General features: G+C 35.0%; 1 protein-coding gene across 1 annotated transcript in view; it reads right to left on the bottom strand.

Moving 5' to 3' along the window:
- Positions 1–18,009, bottom strand: part of LOC145559646 (uncharacterized) — a 30,899-nt gene that overhangs the window by 11,876 nt on the left and 1,014 nt on the right. Inside the window, exons 2-5 of the mRNA XM_081621036.1 lie at positions 11,625–11,693; positions 8,987–9,102; positions 4,011–4,065; positions 3,722–3,842 (exon numbers count right to left, since the gene is read on the bottom strand). Of these exons, the coding sequence (XP_081477162.1) occupies positions 3,722–3,842; positions 4,011–4,065; positions 8,987–9,102; positions 11,625–11,693 (361 nt within the window). The remainder of the gene's footprint in view (positions 1–3,721; positions 3,843–4,010; positions 4,066–8,986; positions 9,103–11,624; positions 11,694–18,009) is intronic.

Raw genomic sequence — 18,009 nt, 5'->3', positions numbered from 1 at the left:
ATACTCTTTGATATATGTAGCTTAATTAACTTATTTCTTACAATAAGAATTTGAAGTCTTATTTATGATTAATTTATTTGCATAATAATTATTGCGGTGAAACCTAATTTTATTATCTCGTAGGAATTGTTAGTATGTCATTTATACCTTTTAATCCATCTGCTTGATTGTGAAAGATGGTTTTATTTATTGGGGTAAATGGGTCATGGAGACTTGAATTCTTTTGGTGTGTACACTTAAGTAATAATTTAGAGGTGTTCTCCACAATTATTCTTGAGTTATTGTTGTCACTAATTTTTGGGCTTTGGTTGGATCATTATTGTTATAACATAACTAAATAAAATTGGAAAAGCTGTTATATTTTTCCTCATTACCCTTTGTTATCTAACACATTAATAGATTGCAGACATGGTCTATCTTACTTTAGTTTGTCCAACTAAAATATTACATCCTAACAAATGCAGGTTTTGCATTGTATTAACTATTAAGTTGATAAACTATTAAGTTGATGTCTAAAAGCATGCAAATGGATATTGAACTTGAAGTTAAATCAACTATTATGTTTTAGTTCTATAAGTATGTTCAATCATGTACTTTCTTCTGCATTTGTAGGCATTTCGTGCTCAGAACATGGTAAGAGCTAGATTAAGTTTTGTTGTACTATAATGTCTTTCTTTTATTATACTTGATTAATCGGCATATTTATCTGATTTTTTTGTTTTTGTTCAAATTATTAGTAAGTCTGCATCTTTAACATAACACTATATGCTACTTAGACATATCATTATAAGAACATTTCACATAACCAATGTAGTATTGTATTATTATAGTTCAAATTATTAATTCTAGTTCCAATTCATTGCAATATTTTCATGTGTTGTTTAATATGCTTCTGCATATTCTACTATCAATGTTGAGTTTCTTGCAGATTGTGAACTAGAAGAATACTAGAGCCATAGTTTTGTCACATCTAGAGATATTTATGTTCTTGGGTAGGTAACGTTTTTGAGCATAAGTGTCTTATTCCTGTTTTAACATTTCATTATTGTGGTAAAATTTTTCTACTTTTAGCTTACTCTAGTCATTTCCTTGGATGATGATACACTTTGTTAAATTGTTATTTTTTATTTTTTTATTGTTGGTTTCTTATGCTTGAATTCCCTTATTTTGAACGAAGGATGTGGCTTCGAGTCTTAGGTGTAGTTTCTTTTTTAATCATCACAATTGATCGGCATTCATAGTACTATTTCAATATTTGCCTTTTGTTTAAATAATTGAATGCATGTGTTTGGTATGTTAGTGTGATCTGGTGGACATGCCATCAGTATTACATCTTGAGAATGACACTGTTACTTGCTGCTATATTAACTCTTGAAGGTTTTCTTAACGTAGAGGTTGGTTTCTAACATAGAGTTGCAGGCAGCAAACTCTAATCTACGTACCTTACTGAAGAACTAAAGTAAATTGCATTTCTTGTATATTATATCGATCTTTGTGGTGTTTAACCTTTTTGTGAAACAGATTCACGTATTAAATTATATTAGGAAGAGAGCATAAGTGCAGTATATAATTATATATTAAGTTTCACTATGTGACTAAATTGACTTACAGCTTATTACAAGAAACTCTGGTTTGATTGTGCTAGTATCGAAGTATTCCAAAATGCTTTTGTAGAGTTCAATAGTGCATCAAAAAAGTGATGTGATCTGCCCAACACAATCACTTTTTGGTGCTTCTTCAATTCAAGGTTGATATATTTTGCATATCATTTGTAGTAGTATTGTGATGTAACTAATCAAATTTCCTGCCTCGGGATCCAGAACATCAGAGGTAAATGAGCAGATTAAGGAGCTGCTATATTGGAGATTGATTGAAGATTTCAGCAATCATTGGTCACAATTTGAACTTAGCTTTATGCCCTCTTGGAAGCATTTTAAGGAGTAGCTAAATTGAAGATTGATCGAAGATTTTTTGAGAAGAAATGAACATATTTGTTCAACTACTAGTCACGAATGAAGTATGAATTGGAATTATGTTCATTGTAATAGGAAACTCATTACTATGATATATTGTACATATACTATAATATACTTATATGCAATAAAAAAAAGTTTAGCCTAATTTTTTTGGGTAATACTAGTAATAATTTTTCAGTGTGAAATATGTTTTTTTGGGAAATGTATTCTAGATTTTTTAAAGAATACGGACAAGAAAATGTCCCCAACATAGAAATTATAGACATGAAAATGGGTTGCCAAAACAAAAAAACATCAAATCTGTTAAACTCTAGACACAAAAAGCGTCACTAAATTGAAGATTTTAGACACAAAAAAGCGTCCCTAAAGTTTAGAAAGTACGCCAAAAATAGTAAATTTCGACGCTTCGTATAAAACTTTGGACTGAATAAAGCGTCCAGATTTGCGACGCTTTTTTATGACGCCTAAATTTCTCGACTCGCTTTTTCTCAACGCATTTTTGAAGCGTCAAAAAAAATATTATCGACGCTTTTTAGTGTCGAAAAATAGCTTTAAAAGCGTCTAAAAAGAACGGATTTTCTAGTAGTGCTTGTTAGGCCGCAAAGAATGGGCTGTTGGACTGCTGCTGCTGTGTAGAGTTCGCATTACGCCCCCTTCCATGCCCCTTCCCATTTTTTCCATTTCCTCTGCCACGACCGTGCCCACAGCAGTCTACCCCATCACGCTGGCTGACGGACTGCGGCTGCGTTGGTGGTGACGGTGCAGTAGCAGCATTCGATGGTTGTTAAGCCATAAGGGCTTGTTGACGATGCTCATCTTGCTTTCACTTTCGAGTTTCCTCTAGCAAGAACATAGAACGAGCCTTAGTGAAACTTGGGGTTGGTTCGGTTTGGGATATCATTGTCGCAACCGTGTCATACTCCCCCTTTGTCAGACCAGGAATCATTTGAAGAACCATCTTCCTCTCGGAGACTGGGTGGTTGACGTTGCTCAATTGATTAGCAAGAAGCTTTATCTCTTTGCAATAATCTGCCATATTAGCAAAATTCTCAAGTCGAGTATTGTTGAATTTTTCCTCCAAATACACAGACCTAGTGTGCTTGTTGTCATGGAAAACTTCTTCAAGTTGGGTCCGTATTCAAGAGCAATTGCACCTTTCTTCATGATAGTGTGAACAAGGTCTTTAAATATAGTACTATAAATCCAACCTTTCACAATAACATAAAACCTTTTCCATGTCGCATCATCAATATATGTCGGTTGAAAAACAGAGGCACTGATATGGTCAAGAACATTGTACGCACATGCTTGAATATGGAAAATCTCAAACCATGTGGCATATTACCCTTCCTCTTGATCAAGGGTGATGCTAATCAGATTTTTAATGTTGTTTACAGCATAGGCGGGTTGGAATTCGGTAGAGGGAAGTGGAGGAATTTCATCATCGCCGGCAATGGAAGATGGAAGGAAGGATGATGGTTGTTCAAAGGCTACGGTAGCCTAAGGGTCGAGAGGGTTGAAGAGAGAAGATAGAAAGGCACCCTTACCTTGATACCATGTAGGAATGTGTAATTTTCCTTGGTGGAGGATTTCTCATTAATAGATATATATGGGTGTGGTACAAACCTAATATGAGAAATACAATAAATGCTAATTACACATAAAGAATATCAACAGAATATAAAGGGAGTAGTAACATAATTTCTATCAGGTATTAAAGCTCATAGGAAAGCTCACAATCAAACCTGAGAAAAGATCTAACATCTGAATAAGCATATAAGTCACATTAATCCCAGCCACAGCAAAGGGATATTCCCACATTGCTCTATTTCCATCTTGCTTGTGCAATAGCTTGTGAAAAGAGACCTGCATTTGTAAGTGCATGAAGTTTGCAATAATCTTAATCAAGTTGCCTAGAAATAAAACCAATGAATTACATGAAACAATCTATAAATTAGTGATGAAATCATATGAAACGATTAATCATACTATAATCACTTTATATAATACTAATGGAGTAGAGAGAGAATTTACTGGATATGTTCGGGCAAAAAAGAGCAAGTTCTCCAGTGATATGAAGCCATAACCCCTGTTTTGATTATCATTACCACTTAGAGTTTAATGTTTGATCCATAACGTAGGCAAATGAGGATCATAACAAGATCAATGAATTTCACAAATTTCTTTCAATACAACAACAACAAAAACAACAAATCTTTAGTCCCAAAATGATTTGAGGTTGGCTAATATGAATGACATAAGAAATCGTAGGATATTAAAGAAAAGAACGCACGATATAAAGAAAAGAACATAACAAAACTATCATTAAAAAAAGTTTGAATAAAGTAAATACTGTGAGTAAACGACATGACATTTAAGAAAAATTAGTGCAGTTTTAATAGAGAATCTAAGATATAGTTCAAGAAAGTTTTATGAGATTGGTTAAAAAGTTGAAATAAAAAACATAAAGGTTTGAGTAAAATTTAGCACATGATAACAACATTATAGCTCATAAATTTCTTTTGATAATTTAATATATTATTCCTATTGAAAAATAGAGCCAACATTAGCTTAGTGTCAAAAAATTATTAAATTACTACCTCCGGTTCTTATTACTTGCAAATTTTGCCATTTTTGGATGGTTCACATTACTTGCAACCTTTTTTTTTATTTCCTTTATTAATATATTTTTAGGGTTAAAATTACCATTTACCCATACTTCGTTTTTAAATCAACTTACTTAAACTACTAATCTTATCTAATTAAACTAACCTATTGATTAATTACAATAACCATTCCCACCAAAATTACCCCATCTATTTAAAATTCCTTATCACCCTAACAAACAAAATTGAATGCTTTCATTCAATTCATCATATCAATATGGTTGAGTTCATTTATTTTGTAGATTTCTCTAGAATAAATCCCACCCCCCAAACCCTAGTTCATCATTTCGCATTCCTCCCTCTCTACGTAATTTCCCCTCTATCTCTCTCTCTGTTTAAGTTCTTGGTTCTCACCTTTCTCCCTTCTTTATTTCTCTATTTTCTCTAGTAAGAGTACCACCACAACAACCCCGATTGAGAAAAATGCAGACCTTTTTTTATGTTATGAATTACTTGGTTCTAGCAGATTTAAGAGGGGATCTGAAATCAATACCTATAAGCCACAACGAGGAACGGGAAACATGAAACATGAAACATGTTTGTCAGGCTTCTCTCATTGCTCAGAGGAGGATTCGCTATGCTAATCTTGCTAAATACATCAGCGACAAGGAAGAGAAGCCTAAGGAAGTGGTCCATAAGGCTAAGGCTGATGATGAACCACCAAAAGAATAGGCTGTGGTGGTTTCTGCTGAGGTGGCCAACCCTGCGACTAGTGGTGGGGCTCTTGACGTTGTTATTGTAGTTTTCAGTGGTGGATCTAAAATTAGGGACTCTAACCTAGTAAATCTGGAGTTGGCGAAGTGGGTCAACCTTCTAAGTCCCCCGATAGCGGCGAAGGTCCTTCCTCTAGCGTCAAACGCATTTGATCTAGTCTCCTACACGGAATGTTGCATCGTTAGGTGATTGAGGCTTATTTGCAGATCTACTACCCTCCTTTCAACCCTCCTCCTAATTGAATGCGCAGCGTAAATTCTAAAATCCTAATTTCTTATGAATATCTTCGTATTGCGTATTTCATGTTTTAGTTGTTGGAATGTGAGCTGGTTGCAGTGTACATTGAGTCCCTACACTTATAGAATTTGTGGTAGTATGTTACTGGTGATTAATGTTTGTTGATTCATGGTTAATTTTCTGGTTTGTTGGAATGTGAGTTGTGTGTTGTTTGTAAAATACAGAACGTCCCCCGATCGATTGTTATATGTGTCTATGTTTGAGCATCATGAGCTGTTGTTGATTTTGTGGAAATGGAATACGTTCTGAATTGAGTCCTTTTTTCATAACTGCATCACCTTGTGAATATGTATTATGTTTGAGATGCATTGAGTCCCTTTTTCCATAAATGCATCACCATCTTTCATTTCCATATGATGATGGGACTCATCTGATAGCTACTGGGGTAGTCTAGATGCTCCATAAACCTCCGTTAGAAGTTTCTGTTAAGGTACCAACATCTACTAAAGGTTTAACTGAAAAAAAAAACTTAATATGATGGAAATAGTAATCAAATGTATTTTGCAGTCTAATACTTTCAAATGTGTTTGACTACTTAAAACAACTAAGTTGGATATAGTACATGACTCCAAATAGTTAATGCTTATTATATACCAAAAATACATATAACCATGACATCATCACATTCAAAAAGTTAGTAGAATATTAAATGGTTATGTGTGCCAGCCTATGTTTCCCAAAAAACTTGTTAAAGTTGATGATTTGCATCAGTCTTCATCTACCTCCATGTTACCTTCCCCTTCACCTGTAATTGTAAAAGAAATTGTGTCCAAATGATGCATAACATGTTCTATGAGTCCTCTGTCCACTTCTAACAACTCTGGTAAAAGTCCTTGCTTGTCCAGGCTTATCGTCTTCATGTGTGAGGGAGTGAAGTTGTTTCCACCTTGATTCTCTAGAATTTTAATCATGCATGATTGTAGTGTGATCTATGCGTACTTGTTCAAAAGGGGATCAAACTCTTAAAAGATCTGTCAACTTCCTTTAAAAGATCATCTAGATTCTTTGGAAATGATTGGTATTGAAGTGACTGAATCACATTAAACAATCCTAAGTCTAACACATTGGTGTCTGGTGATTGTGCTGGTTGAAATATGAATTGAATGTTGAAAGCATTTGATTAACATGCTGCTTTAAATTTGCATCCTTTGGAACCTGATGTGGCATAGCATTATCCAAACAAAAAATGTTGTCTTTTAGTAGTTGTTGAGGACACTTCTCATTAATTATTGGGATTACATGTGTGAGTAACATGTATCTGATTGCTTCTTTTGTCACACTTTTGACAGCTTTTATCTCAAGTGTCCTTTTATATTTGTTTTTGCTTTTCTTTTTAGCCATTTCATACTTAACAAAAGGTAAAAGACTAGATTTGCCATCATGCAACATGTTCTTGTTTTCATCATACAAGGGCTTCCCTATCATTCCCATGAACATTGCTTTGATCTTGAACCTCCTTGACTACTGTGCCTTATAGGGATCTTTTTCTTAAGGGAGAAGGTAGAATGTTCTTGATCTGGATTTATGTAAAAAAATTTCTCATCTATGTGTATCCATTATTGCGTATCAATGAATGTTGGGTCCCCTTGTTTTGGTATTGGTTTGATGTAACTAAGAACCAATTTAAGTCTTCACATTTTGTGGTTGTCAGCTAAACAAGGGTGATTTGTGCTTGTGTGTGTTCTAAGTCTGCATTTTTTCCTTAGCCTATGTAAGGTGGATATAGTAAAGTGGAGTGCAACAACATATCCCCTCTCTATAGTCCTCATGTATAGAGGAACAAATGTAAGAAACTCATAAGTGTATTCCCTATATTTTAGTCCTGTCTTGCCTAGTTTTTTGTCTCTTACATCTACTGCAATATCATCATCTAGGGATTGTTTAATTACCTGGAACCACAATGTTGTTGTAGATTTGTGCACTTTAATATTTTCTTGTTTAGTTGGCTAAGAATCCTCTTGGCAGTGAGTCCCCCTCCATGTGTAGCAAAATCTCATTAACTATTGTTGTTTTCTCTTCGACATTCATCTCTCTTCTTGTTCTGCCATTATGTTGTGGTTTCTCATTGTGTGCATCATCATCTGCATCATAACCAGCATCATTTTCATGGTTTCCTTGCTTCTGTTCCTCATCTGATTCATACCACCATGGAACTTCTTCATGGATGAATTCTTCTTCCATTACTTGCTCTACATCATAAAGGCCATCCAAAAGTTCATCTATGAACTTTGCCATTAGTCCCATGGCTTTTTTTTCAGGTTGGCTTTTGGTCATGAAGTGGCGGTGGTTTTTTTGGACGGTCTTCAACGGATCCTTATTCTGTAATTAATGATGCTGCATCTACTAACACAACTCTTAGGAATTAGGATTATGCTAATTGTTAATTTAGAATAATGTAATTTGTAGGGCTGCCTATTTTTGAATTTAGTAACTATACTTAAATTATGGTTTCCCTCCCCCCCCCCCCCCCTCCCCAATACCCATTTAAATTGAATTCTGAAATGGGGGCTGAGTATGGATTGGCGTGATTTTATAGAGGACCTTTTGTTTGAATGAAATGAACAGTACTTTGACAGGGGAATTTGGTTTTACATTTAAAATTTGGTGAAAAAAGGGAGGGAAACTAAATTGGTGAAAAATTTTCCACTTGTTTCAAAAGTCAAAAAAAAAAAAAAAAAAAAAAAAAAAAGAGTAGGAACTTCCCATTAAAAAAAAAAGCACTTGTGCGTCCTTAAAGTGAATAGGGGACCATAACAATTCCCTCCATTTATCTCTCGTAATTACATACCCATACATTTCATTATCAACCCTTAAAAGTTTTCCCTAGGAGTCCGTAATACCTCCCAAAGTTGCAAGTAACAGGAACCAGAGGTAGTATATATGACATAGATCAAAACATGTATGAAGCAGACATGATGGTATCCTAATTAAGTTCTACATAGTACAATATTCTCATGAAAGATCTATACTTGTCTACAATAGATAAGTAAATTTCATCATTATCTAAATATTTAACATCAAAGACACATATAATCAATGCTAGGGATTAGGAGCATCAAAAAATTTATAATGACAAAAATATTAGATTATTTTTTAATAGTGAAGTGACACCAAATGAATCTTAATATTCTCTACTTGTTAGATTGCTAGTGTTGAAACAAGGTTTGGTTCCTACTGAATCCTCATAATTCCATATGAAACGCAATGGAAACATATTCAATGCTAATTAATTTAAACTTAAAAATAATTTTACCAAAATTTTAACTTAGAACTTAACATCATGTTTTTAGGCATAGTGATTTATGGACTAAAAACTCTACTACTAAAATGTACCTAAAATCTGTTGATGGATTTGAGCCTTGCCAACCCATATCTTTCCATTGTTCTGAAACCAAACCGGTAAGACGATCATTTGGAAAGGCAGCATACCACAATGCTTTTAGCGATTCCTGTTCATTTATACAAATTATTGTCGATTTGCTAGTGTGGAATTGCAAAAAAATACCATAATGGTTGGAAGATTACAATTTGTATTTTATAGAACAAAAATAGGCTGATAATGGCACATCTAAATAATTTATCAAAAATTTAGACAACTTCTACAATTATTGATGATTTGTATCTAGTGTATAAAAACGACATTTAAGTGCTATGAAATGGTAGAACACTTCTTCTTCTTCTTCCTTTTTTTTTTTTTTTTGGGTGTTCTTTTGATAAGTAAGATGCATTTAAAGATATTTATCTAAGGCACATGAGGTGCACCAAGCACTTTAGGGATTTTTAATTTTAAAATATATGCACCTAAAGACAGATCGATTGAAGCATATTGGCCTAGGCATAGTAGGACTTTTTATCGCTTTAGGTGCATGCAAAATGCGGCTAGAGATTTTTTTTTTTCAGAAAAAATACACTTTATTAATCCCAACTGTTGCCGATTCACTTTTAATAATCAAATCTAAGGTTTAGATTTTAATAATCCTAACTATAACTTGACTTTGGTTACAATAGACCCAAAAACCGATTACCTGCTGAAATGATAACTTTTTTTTTGGTTTTTAAAAGCCACATGTATGCACATGATTGACCGAATTTTAAAAAATAAATAACAAAAATTTAAAAAACATAATAAAAAAATGGTTGCACCATTGTGGTAACTTTTGCTTCTTTGGTTGCTCCATTAAAGTGCATAGTTAAAGTGTATAACTGAGTCTATTGGAAGCAAACTCAGGGTATAGTTAGGATTATTAAAAAGTAAACCTTAGTTGGGATTATTAGAACTAAATCGTCAATAGTCGAGATTATTAAAGTGTATTTTTACTTTATTTATACATTGTTCATACCAATGCATCATTATAGATAAATTTTAAATGTCTAGATAAATTTTAAATGTCCAAGATTACAACCCTTGAAGAAGTTATAAGATTTAAAAAATAAAAAATTGTTAAAGATAACAACGTTTTAGCGGTCCACTAAAAACAAGTCAACCTATTGATTATTTCTAGATAATACCACCTTTATAGGGTTTTTGCTTTAAATAAGATAGTTTACATGGAACCTTAATGATAGGTTAACCTTTTTATTTATTTTTAATAAATTTGTCTAAATGATTAATTAACTTTAAATTAAAAATTTAATTATGATATTAACTATTAAAATAACTTTTTTTAAAAAGGCATCCCCCACCATATTTCCACCACCAACCACCGCTGCAATCCCCTTTCCCCTTCGCCGGCCATTTACCAGGAGCCCCACTCTCTTCTCACCGACGTTAGCAGCGCCCAAATCCTCCCTCTCCGCACTTGCCGTGCCCAAATCCTCCCTCTTCTTGTGCCGGTGCCGACCACCTCTTCTCTTTCCCTCTTCCCCCTAACCACAATTCTCCTTCCGGAAACCCCTCTCCTTATCCCACGAAACACTCTAAAACCATCCCCCACCCTAAAAAAAACATAACTGAACCTTCCCAACTGTTGGCAATGGTTTCAATTTGGGTTTTTTATAGTGGGGAATGGATTTTAGGGGTTTTTGTCGGGGTAGAAAAGGGGAATCAGGGGGGTGCTGGTTTGGGGGGGGGGGAAGAGGAAACCACACAAGGGGAGTGTGTAAACGCCGGCGCTGAAGTTTGGGGAAGGGGGAATGGGCGCGGCCGGTACCGGAAGGCCGGGAGGGTGTTGGTGAAGCGCCAATTTGGTGGTAGCGTGGCTGGTGGGGGAGATGGGTGGGGGATGGGTTTATTTAAAAAATATAATTAAATAAATAAATAAAATAATCTTTCAAAAATTAAAAACACTAAATAAATAAATTTGTTAAACCAATAAGATTATGACACGTGTTCCTTCTAACCTGTTATTTAGGTTACTAACCGGTAATAACATGTTTTCAGCGGGTACCCTCAAAATGTTGTATTATTCAGAAATAATTTAAAGGTTGATTTTCTTTAACAGATCACTAAAAGTTTGTACTCCCTGCAGTTCGCAATATTCACAACAAAGGAATATTTTATGTCTCACAAATAATACTCCTTTTATTGCGAGTAATGCAAAGCAGAGGTAGTATTTTTTTTTGCAATTTTCCTTAATTTTTTTTAATTTTTAAAGGTTATTTAGGTGGCTAAAGGACAACAAGCCTTTAAGGAATAAATGAAATTTCAAGTTAAATAATTTTCAGTTATTATGATAGGGATTACTAATAAGGTGAAAAGAACTACAAGAACTATATGATGACCACTACCTAATGTTTAGCTATGATCCTTTTCTTGTTTCAATAGCTAATTGTAACCCCTAAAATATTATATTCTTTCTTCCATTGCTCTCTTTCTTATGTTCATTTTATTTTTCGATTAGGGGCACTAGTAATGGATTCTAAGTGGATAGAGAAGTACATAACAAATAAAGGTTTCATATGAAATGATTAATGTAACAACTAATTGGAACATAGATTTAACAAGAACAAAATAAAGTGCAAGAAAGCTTACTTGATGATCAGGGCGAGTTTCATCAAAAGGAACAGTACATCTGTCTCGCAACCTTTGTAGCCTTTGATCCTGGGAAGATGTCAAAGAATAAAAAATAAGCATTTATTCAGAATGACATAGTACAAAATTAATCCCAAACTAGATATTCCAAATAATTCAAATGAAGAATAAGCCTTAAGAAGTAGGTCAAAATAGAATTAAAATTTGAGTACATGTCACAAATTAAGTCATAAACAAGTTATTATTGCTACTTACAATATCCTTGGCCTCCTAGGCATGAAAACCCTTGGCCTCCAAGATTATAATACTTGCTGTCCAAGGTCAAGGCTTACATTTATAGTATAAATATCCATCATATTCCTCTTGTTTTGTGGACATGACTCAAGACATAAAACTACTAGCACATAAGTGAGTTTCTTAATTATCTCTGTTTGAGAATTAGATCCAAAATAATCTATACAGTCAAACCGTACTCTTGTACCCTTCTGGGTTGTACTCTCATACCTTTTTCAGATATTGGATAATTAGTACTTGTTGTTGGTGGGTTGTTTACCTCATTTCTCATGTTAAATTTGTATCTCTCTTATTATTTTTCTTGTCCATCTTTTTTCTATTTATTTCTCTACATCATTTTGTGCCTTTGCTTGCGCTTCTAATCCCAACAGTGGTGTCCGACCCAAAGGTTTTCTGAGCGTTTTATTTTTAAAATCTTTCTAAGATGACTTATTGTTGACAAAATTTGATACAGAGAAGTTTGATGGCAATATTAGTTGCATCATTTGGAAAGTCCAAATGAAGGCTATTCTTACCTATATTGGTTTTAAATTCAACTATGACTTATGAGCAATGGGAGGAGTTAAATGAGAAAGCCATATCAATTCCTCAACTCTATCTATCCAAGGAAGTTCTTCGTGAAGTCATTCACAAAACTTCGGCTACAAGACTATGGTTGAAATTGGAATCATTATACCTGACCAAGAGTCTTGCCAACAAATTGCGCCTCAAAGAGAAATTGTACACAATTCGCATGACGGATATACTCCCATCCAAACTCATCTTGATGAGTTTACCTCTATTTTAATTGATCTTGAAAATTTAGATGTTAAAATTCATGATGAAGATATAAATCAATTTTATTGGTTTTTCTCACTACCCAAATCTTTTAAACACTTCAAGGAAATCATTCTTTATGGCATTAAAGAAACTTTGTTATATAAAGATGTTAAATATAATCTTATGTCCAAAGAGAAATACAGTTTTGATGGTGTCGACAAATATTCTTAAGGTTTGTATGTTGTGGGTAGTAACTCACGTAGTAAAAAGCAGTGTAGCTTTACAGGATATAATTCCACCATATCCTACAAATATTGCAAGATACGTGGGCATGATGTTTCCGATTGTTACAAACTTAAGAGAAAGCTTGACAGAGAAGAAAATGAAAATGAATACAAAAAGTTTGAAGTTTATTAATGTCATTGATTCAGATTCTGAAGTTGTTCTTTTGGCTACTTATCATCCTAGAATTATAAATTCTAATTGGGTTCTTCATTTTGGTTATGCTTACCATGTCTATTTTCAGCAGGATCTATTTGTTGATTATCAATTAATAAAGAATGGTTCTGTTATTATGGGAAACAATTATCATTGTAAAATTCATGGAGTAGGATCTATTTGAATCAAGATTATTGATGGGAATTGTAGAACATTACCAATATTAGAACATTACGTAATCATTGATATGTTCCTGCATGAAGCAGAATCGAATCTCAATGGGTACTCTTGATTCTAATTAATGGGTGCACGTTTTTAGCTCAAGGTGGAGTTCTCAAAGTCTCCAAAGGTGCTCATAAAATTATAAAGGTCGTTAAAAGTGAAAATCTTTATTTACTTCAAGATTAGTTCTTCAATTTTGGCTTCATCTATCATACTAAGCTTCAATTTGGTGTTGGCTTCTACATCAAGCTAGTTCAAACATGTCACTTTCTATTTCTAAGCCTAAAGATAGATCAATCGGGTTTAGCGAGTGACATATCTGCCTAGTACCCTCCAGGGTTCATACAACGGTACACACTATTATAGAATTTGTGCTAAGGTGGAGAATGTTGAGTACATGTCACAAATTAAGTCAAAAACAAGTTATTATTGCCACTTATATATCCTTGGTCTCCAAGGCATGAAAACCCTTAGTCTGCAAGACATGAAGACCCTTGGCCTCCAAGGTTATAATACTGGCTCTCCATGGTTAAGACTTATATTTGTAGTATAAGCATCCATCATATTCCTCTTATATTGTGTACATGACAAAAGACACACAACTACTAGCTCATTAGTGATTTTCTTATCTCTCTTTGAGAATTAGATCCAATATAATATAGAGAGTCATACCATACTTTTGTATCCTTTGGGGTTGTACTCTCATACCATTTTTCATATATTAGATAATTAGTACTCGTTGTTGGTGGCCGGGTGTTATGGGTAAAATTTAGTAAGTCAAAGTCAACGATGGTCAACATAAGTCAACAATGAAACTAAGCTCGGACAAAGACCAGCACCTGACGAAGACAATTTTGCCTCAACAGACTAAAGAAGCACCAACTACCCTTCTATTTTCTAGGGAAGGATAGAGGTGGAAGACCAAGTCCATGCTTGAGTTGTGTCATGCCGTGAGAAGGCTAACCAGGAAAAAGATAATGATGAAGCTGTTTACAGAAATCAAGAATCAAAGTTTATCACCTTGCAACGGCTAGGGATTAACCCTAAATATCATCTATATAAGGGGAAGGCATCGTCAGACGAAGGACACATCGCAACTTAGCTACAAAAAATATTCTAAGTATACATTGTAAACCATTCTCTTCAATATTTAACATAGTGAAAGTTTGGTAGATCCTTATTCTACCCGCCGTTTTTACCTTCATTGGGTTTTCCGTGTCTCGTGTCATTTATTTATTCTCGTTTTAACTTTAATTATGGTTTTATTTAGTTGATCCATAGCCTAGATTTTGATATTCAACCCCACCTCATGAAAATTATCATAAACAATTTGGCGCCCACCGTGGGGCTACAACTAGATAAAATCCAAAATACCTTGATTTAACCTTAAAAAAATCTCCCTGTAAAATGACCCAGGATCAGCTGACAGAAGCCTATGAGAAAGCTCAAGCGATCTCGTGGTAGCCCAGGAATCCAATGAGAGTATGATCTAGGAGAAGGAAACAACGAAATCTAATGTAGCTAATCTTCGTCAACATTTGGAATCAGCTCAGAGCAACCGTCTTCGTCGCCAAAGGCAGCTAGGTGCTTGGTCTTATCCTTAGATTGTAATTGTTGGATGTAGTGGAATATCTGTATGATACCGATATCGAGTCCAGTGATGGAGAGATGTAAAAGAACCCTGCGATCCGGAACAATAGGCAGCAAGGAAATTTCCAGACTCCAAGAGAACAGCAGACTAATAATCATGAGCCAAATCAGACTTAAATCTTGCTCCAGTAGTTTGTCGCTTTAGAGAAGCAGAACTCTAGGGTGCTGTCGATGATGAAGAGGATGTCAGGTGTTCCGGTCCCTGTCCAGAGAGAAGCTCCTGATGGATTCGCAGCGACTCCGTTCAATGACAAGTTGTTCACAACCTGTATTCCTAGAAGGTTGTCGCTCCCAATTGCAACGTTTACCTTGCTTTATGATGGGAGGACCTGTCCAGAGTAGCATGTATAGTACTACAAGCAGCAAATGTGGCTAGCTTCTATCCCGTTCGCGTGATGGGAAGCACGCATGTGCTAATCCTTCGACGCGACGCTGACTGGTCTTGCCCTCAAGTTGCTTGGCAAGCTTTATCCAGGTAGTATCACAAGCTTTGGTATGTTTATTACCAAGTTTTATTCCCATTTTGAAAGCAGTAGGTTGTTCGACAAGCAGACGAGCGACTTGTACCGGATTGTTCAAGGGAACAAGGAAAAGGTCTTGATAAAAAATGTCTACAATCGGACTACCATCTAAGCCTTCCTCCGAGGATTGCATAAAGATTCAGATCTGTATTGAGATATGGTCAAGTATCGCTGCTCAACGTTTGAAGAGGTCCGAACAAGAGCTGTGGCCTAGATGCGTATCGACGAGGAAATTGCCAATTGAGGTTCCAGTTAGAATGTCAAAAGCTTGAGTGATCACAAGGCTACAATCAATCCACGAGGATCATTACCGACATAAGCCATATAAAACATGTAGATCACGCTATGTTAATAGTGTGCAGGTGGAAGAGATCATCGACGTGCCGCAATATCTAGAGATATCCGAGTATGGATTCGAGGTAAACATTGTAGCGATGGTGAAAGAGCTGGAGCCCTTAGGCAACAAAGATCGATGGCCAATGAAGAGCTGTAAGCCGGATTTAGAAAATGATATAAGCAAGTGGGGCGAGTTCCATAGCAAGCATGGTCACAAGACGGAAGATTTCTATGCCCTGCGTAGAGAAGTCGCCTTCCACCTGAAGAGAGCCAACCTCAAGCATTTGCTGGGAAAGAAGAAAAGTGATGCGCCCAGTAACACTAAAGATGCAACGACAAGCAGGCCTCCAAAGCCGCATGTGCCTGAGGTAGTAGTTAATGTTATTTCTAATGGTTTAGATATTTGTGGACTAACCTATTCTATAGCCAAAATAATCGCAAAGTTGTCAACAGAAAATATAGATGTCCCGGATGAATTGAGAGACCCTAAGGAAAAGAAGCTAGAAGCTATGATATGTCTGTTTTATATAGTGTTTTACCCCCGTCCCGTGGTCATTATTAGTAGTGTTTTTGGCTCTTTCGGGCCACTTTTATTACTAATATGTGTTTTCTAGGGTTTTCGTAGTTTTGGTTGAGTTTTGCAGGGAATTGCACCTTTGGAGCATTTTTCCCGGGATTTTTATGAAGCAACTACGAGCATTGGAAGAACGCGACCACTTTTGGAGCTCAAGGCCGGTTAGAGCCATCGAGCCGGTGATTAAGGGCTCGGTTATTTGGATCACGACGCAATTGGACCATGTATTCGAGACCCGAGAGGAAATATGGATTGAGCCGAGAAATCTAGCCCAATCGAAGTCCAAAGCCTTGAAGATAAAGACCGGGCCGATCGGGCAAGCAATCGCCCGATCGGGCGGATGCGCGTGGGAGTGCCATTAAGGGAAGGCGCGCCCGATCGGGTGAGCTGCTAGCTCGATCGGGCGCGGCATCTAAGAAGACCTGTGCGACAAAAAATGCTCTGTGACTAGATTAGGCCTATCTTTTATGCATGAGTTTGACAATATTGATTCAAGATTCGAGAGATGAGAATTAATGTTTAGGTCTAGTTTCAATAGGCAGATTAATTTATAAATGGTTAAGTCAAGAATCGAGAGATGAGATTTAATACCAATAAATTAATTGTGTGATTGTAATAAGTAGCGTGAGCCCTTTACAATCTGGTTAATTGATGCATTGATGATTGACTATTATTGATTGTTGGTATTGCATGATAATTTCTTATTGGATTGTTTTAATGTTTTACAATTGCGGCTTGTAAAAGTATAGCAATATTAAATTGATGAATCGAGCAGATGTTAATTTGATATTAAAGGCTATTTTCAATAAGAACTTAGATCTAGTAAATTGCGAGAGCCTGTTAGATCTATGTTGATTAATAAATTGCGAGAGCCTGTTAATCGTGTTATTTATGCAATGTCAATGATTGATTACTATGTTTTACCCTGAAGTATTATTTATTGGTGAACCTATGCCCTAGATCCTTTTATATATTGTTTTCTCCCTATTCCTCTTCTTTGTAGTTTAGTTTCATACTCAAACATAAATATTGGTTACTTAGATAATTTAGATTATAATAATCAATTAGGAGTAAAAATTAATCTAGCATTGATAATTAACAACAATAATTTACCCCTTCATATTATTTATTAGATCCCCATAAACCCTAGAAATTAAACTACTCACACATATTAAAAACTAAACTAAACAAAATAATAGAATAAATCATGATGAAAGAAATAAAATTTTGACAGGGTAAAGTCGTATCCCCTAACCAAGTCTTTTTACTCCAAATTGATGTTACTCCTAATCCCAACAATAAAAGGATATTAATGTTAATGCAAGGCACATTATAACAAACATAGTTTTCGTTTAGAAGTTGTTTAAATAAAAGGCATTATGCATTCTATTTTACTGTTATAATAAAGGTCATTACATAATACGTAGGATGTAAAAGTAGACGAGGTATTTAATAATGAGTTTAGATCGATATGAAATTGTTAATGTGCAACGGTAATAAGGAGACACTATACAGTTCTATTCAAAAATCATGTGTGATGATTGTATAAAGGCATTGTGTATAGGTCTAGTCCTAGAAGTTATAATATTAT

This window comes from Chenopodium album, chromosome 9, assembly GCF_948465745.1.
Source record: "Chenopodium album chromosome 9, dcCheAlbu1.1, whole genome shotgun sequence".
Classification (NCBI taxonomy): Eukaryota; Viridiplantae; Streptophyta; class Magnoliopsida; order Caryophyllales; family Amaranthaceae; genus Chenopodium; species Chenopodium album.
This window is presented reverse-complemented; position numbering and strand designations above follow the sequence as displayed.